The 5,000-nt window shown below is 38.7% G+C and overlaps 1 protein-coding gene across 1 annotated transcript in view; it reads right to left on the bottom strand.

Annotated features, from left to right (window-relative positions):
• LOC115219656 overlaps positions 1 to 5,000 on the bottom strand; it is a 58,679-nt gene that overhangs the window by 15,198 nt on the left and 38,481 nt on the right. The window contains exons 7-8 of the mRNA XM_029789830.2: positions 2,473 to 2,640; positions 2,145 to 2,231 (exon numbers count right to left, since the gene is read on the bottom strand). Coding sequence (XP_029645690.2) covers positions 2,145 to 2,231; positions 2,473 to 2,640 — 255 coding nt within the window. The remainder of the gene's footprint in view (positions 1 to 2,144; positions 2,232 to 2,472; positions 2,641 to 5,000) is intronic.

Genomic DNA, 5,000 nt, shown 5'->3' on the forward strand with positions numbered 1-5,000 from the left:
CTCACAACGCTCTGATCGGCCCGAGACTATAGTAGAAGATACTAGCCGAAGGTGCCACGCATTGGGACTGAACCCGGAGCCATATTTGTAGCGTAAATGTAGAGAAGGGGAAAATATTTAATTCTTTATTGCCCACAAGGGTCTAAACATAGAGGGGACAGACAAAGGGGCTAAGTCGATTACATCGACTCCAGTGCGTAACTGGTACTTATTTAATTGACCCCGAAAGGATGAAAGGCAAAGTCAACCTCGGCAGAATTTGAACTCAGAACGTAGCAGCAGACAAAATACCAATAAGCATTTCGCCTATTGGAGAGTATTGGCTGTTTATAGAAGAGGCAAAGATATTGATTTCAAATTTGGACAAAAGACTGGCAATTTCGGGGGAGGGGTAAGGCGATTGCTGTGACTCCGGTAATCAACTTGTACTTATTTTATTGGCCCAGAAAAGTTGAAAAGCAAAGTCGCACCCGGCGGAATTTGAACTCAGAACGTAAAAACGGACGTAATACCACTAAACATTCCACCCCACCCCCCGACATGCTAACTATTTTGACCGCTCGCCGCCTTAGATGAGACGAAGATATTGCAGACTTTATTGACTGAGTGTAGAGGAGAGAACAGTACTGAGGAGTTAAGTGACAGAGTAAAGTGGAGAGGAAGGTATTGATTTAACTATAGCGGGAAGGAACGTTATAGAGCAATGGTTTAACCGGGGTTTACATGTCCCATGGGGGTCCACATAAGATTTTACTGTTAAAATTTACGCGCAAGGAACTGGTCATACTTCTCCAATACACAAATTTTTTAAAACAATTTTTAATACAATTCCGCATAATATTTGATTATAAAAATATAATAGGATTTTTTAAAACATCAAATGACTATGGGGGTCCAGAAAAATAAAATAGGAATCAAAGGGGTCCGTAAAGGTAAAGTTACCTTCTCGAGTCATACTGACTCATAAGGGCCGATTTCCTGATTTCATGGTGTATGTATATTCCCCGCCTGGACGGGACGCCGGTCCGTCGCAGGATTACTAATTTTTGAAAGCTAGGTGGACTGGAGCAACGTGAAATGAAGTGTTCTGCAACGCATCGCCCGGTCCAGGAATAGAAACCACAATCTTAGAACCCTAAGTCCAACTCCCTAACCACTGAGCCACGCGCCTCCACTCAGGGGTCCATCAGTAAAATATGGTTGGAAAACACTGTTACATAGGGTCTACTGATCGAGTGTAGGAGAGGAAAGTATAAACTGAATTTGGAAGAGGAAATCCTGAAAATTGTGGAACTATTAAACTTTCATCCAAACTCTGTGGTCATTAGCAAATGAAGTTAATGAGTTTGAAATTGCCTCCTTCAAATATGAAAGCTTCATCGCATCTCGGTCAGAAAGCAAACATGAATGCGTGTGTGTGTATCCATATATATATATAACAGAAAAGTCTAATTCTTCAATTGAATGTAACCGGGCAACGCCGGTATCTCTGCTAGTATATATATATATATATATATATATATATATATATAATATATATATATATATATATATATATATATTATATATATATATATATGAAACACGGAATCGCGTTTCTGTGCTCAGCTACTCTCTAAGATCATTAACAAGTTAAGCGAATGAGTTTTTCCAGGGACGAATAATGAACACTTCCGACCATTCGAACGATCAGGAGTGACATTTTCACTCGCGTGAAACATTAAGCGTCGAGATTCTTAAAACAAATTGTTGATAGAAATATATTAAAACTCTAGGAAACTCTACGATGTCGATCAACGAATGTCGTTTTCTTTCGTTTTACCCCTATATGATAGATAGACTGACAGGCAGATATACATACGTACGTACGTACATACATACATACATACATACATACATACATACATACATACATACATACATACAAAGACAGATATATAGATAGACAGACAGGCAGATACATAGACATACATACATACATACATACATACATACAGACAGACAGACAGACAGACAGATAGATAGACATAGATAGATAGACAGATAGATAGATAGTTATTTAGATAGATAGATAGATAGATAGATAGATAGATAGATAGATAGATAGATAGACAGATAGACTGACGAAATTCATAGCAACTTACTTCGGAAATGTTGTAAAATTCTGGAATATCTTTAAGGTGGTTGAAAAACTCTTTTAAATCTCCGTGGAAATTCAGCTGTGACATAACCTAAAAGAAATGTGAAGAATACAGTAATCAATTGAGTTTCAGATGGTTCACAACTTTCTAATTACCTATTTCACAGCAGCCCTTACGTTGTTCTTGACGACTATTTAACTTATTTAATATAATGTGCATCAAGCATCCATTTATAAGAATTATATTAAAAGACGGCATTACATCGAAGTTTTGAATTAAAACTTGTCTTTTGAAAACCGTTCGCTGCTGAGAGAATAGAACAATCACTTACCTCCTTCATTTTCTTTGCTATACGTTTCGTTTCACTTACACCAAGCTTATATACTTCAGCAGCAGTTATATTGTAGCCAAAATACCATTTGAGGCACGCCTCGTAATATTTAATACCGTCTTTCAGGGACGAGAGACCGGCCTTTGGTCTGGCAGCTGGAATGTACTCCTGGAGAAAAGATTCACACATTGGTAGATAAATATTGAAATGGACGGTTATTAGAATATCTTGGGTGCATAGAATACAGTATATTTAGAGAATTATATGGATTTAGAGAGTTAGATGGATTTAGGTTGCGAAATAGTTATGTAGTAAGATAGGAAAGCCAATTCACCTACCTACTACCTACCTAAACAGCTATAGTCTAGTTCAGTGGTTCTCAAGTGGAGCGCAGCGGGACACGGTGCGTCACATCTGGTGTTTAGTAGGTGCGCCACAGATTTTTTAAAAACAATTATTACGGTTTTTAAAATTCCATATTAGTATTTGAGCTGCTTAAGGTAACCAGCTGGTAGAACTGCTAGCATGCCGGGCGAAATGATTAGCGACATTTCATCCGTCTTCACGTCTTGAGTTCAAATTCAACCCAGGTCGACTTTGCCTTTCATCTTTTCGAAGTCGATAGAGTAAGTACCAGTCGAGTACTGGGGTTGATGCAATCGACTTACCCCCTCCCCCATAACTGCTGACCTTGTGCTGAAATTTGAAATCAATATTTGCGCTGCTTCGTATTCATAATTTTGTTATACACAGTGTGATTACGAACACAAGATAATTGCAGCAAAGCGGCGTGATAGCGGTGTTAGACGTAGCATGCAGACCATCATATAACTTGTTTTATTCGCCTCTTCCGTCTTACTTTGACATGCGCATTACGTTTTTATTCTTCTCTTCCGTTTTATGAATTCAGTGTGCACATGCGTATTGCTTGTTCATACTTCGCTTTCAGGTTCCTATTCAAAACTATTTATATATATCACAACCATCTCACAAAAGTGCATTCGCAAGGAACGCTTCGCGCTCCGATGTTTGTGAAAAAGGTTACATATTTTCTCCAAATTTTTAACTTTAAAATATAACTCTATTCCTTAAATTTTCCCTGCGAAGTACACCAGTATTTTCTTCTTTCTCTTTTTTCTTTTTTTTTTGTTGTATTTGACCTCGAAGCAAAATGATCGAGAATCACAGAGTAACAGATGAGGATTATTAGATAGATAGAAGATAGATGAACAGAATGGTAGCTAGCCAGATATTTTATAGATAGATAGATAGAAACTTATTTAATAAGCTACGTAACCCTTAGGCGCAGGAGTGGCTGTGTGGTAAGTAGCTTGCTAACCAACCACATGATTCCGGGTTCAGTCCCACTGCGTGGCATCTTGGGCAAGTGTCTTCTGCTATAGCCTCGGGCCGACCAATGCCTTGTGAGTGAATTTGGTAGACGGAAACTGAAAGAAGCCTGTCGTATATATGTATATATATATAAGTGTGTGTGTATATGTTTGTGTGTCTGTGTTTGTCCCCCCAGTATTGCTTGACAACCGATGCTGGTGTGTTTACGTCCCCGTCACTTAGCGGTTCGGCAAAAGAGACCGATAGAATAAGTACTGGGCTTACAAAGAATAAGTCCTGGGGTCGATTTACTTGACTAAAGGCGGTGCTCCAGCATGGCCGCAGTCAAATGACTGAAACAAGTAAAAGAGTAAAAGAGAGAGAGAGTAAGCCTACTCCCCAACCAACATAACTACTATCTGGATTAGTGGATCTCAACCATTTTTTATTTATGGATTCTTTAATTACTATTTTATTCAGGTGGACCCCATAGCCATTCGATATTTAAAAACTAGTTTTATAGATACTTCTTTCAAAATCCCTATTTTACTTTTCACACATTAACTTGCGCAAGTTGAACTATGTGAGAGAGAGAGAGAGAGAGAGAAAGAGAGACCTAGGTGCTTCTTGCAATAAATATATCTGAGGCAAGATTTTCTTTTTCATGGATCCATAATATTTTACGGCAGATCCCCAATTTACTATTGTGTTTGCATGCACCCACAAAAGTCTTATATGGACCCCCCAGGGGTCATATGGATCTTGGTTAAGAACTATTGATCTAGTTCAGTAGATATATAAGTGTTTCTCAAAGTTGACGTTACCGCCCTCTGAGTGGTGGAAGAGTTTATAGGGGTACTGAGGTGGGTAGGTGGGTGGCAAGAAATGCCTGTATTACAACTTCTAAGTTTTTGTTACACATATAAATTTAGATACTTTTTTACTCTTTTGCTTGTTTCAGTCATTTGACTGTGGCCATGCTGGAGCACCGTCTTTAGTCGAGCAAATCGACCAAAGGACCTATTTTTTGGAAGCCTAGTACTTATTCTAACGGTCACTTTTGCCAAACCGCTAAGTTACGGGGACGTAAACACACCAGCATCGGTTGTCAAGCGATGGTGGGGGGGGACAAACATAGACACGCAAACATATACACACGCATACATGTATATATATATTCTTACATACGGCGGGCT

The sequence above is a fragment of the Octopus sinensis genome, linkage group LG15 (assembly GCF_006345805.1).
Source record: "Octopus sinensis linkage group LG15, ASM634580v1, whole genome shotgun sequence".
NCBI lineage: Eukaryota > Metazoa > Mollusca > Cephalopoda > Octopoda > Octopodidae > Octopus > Octopus sinensis.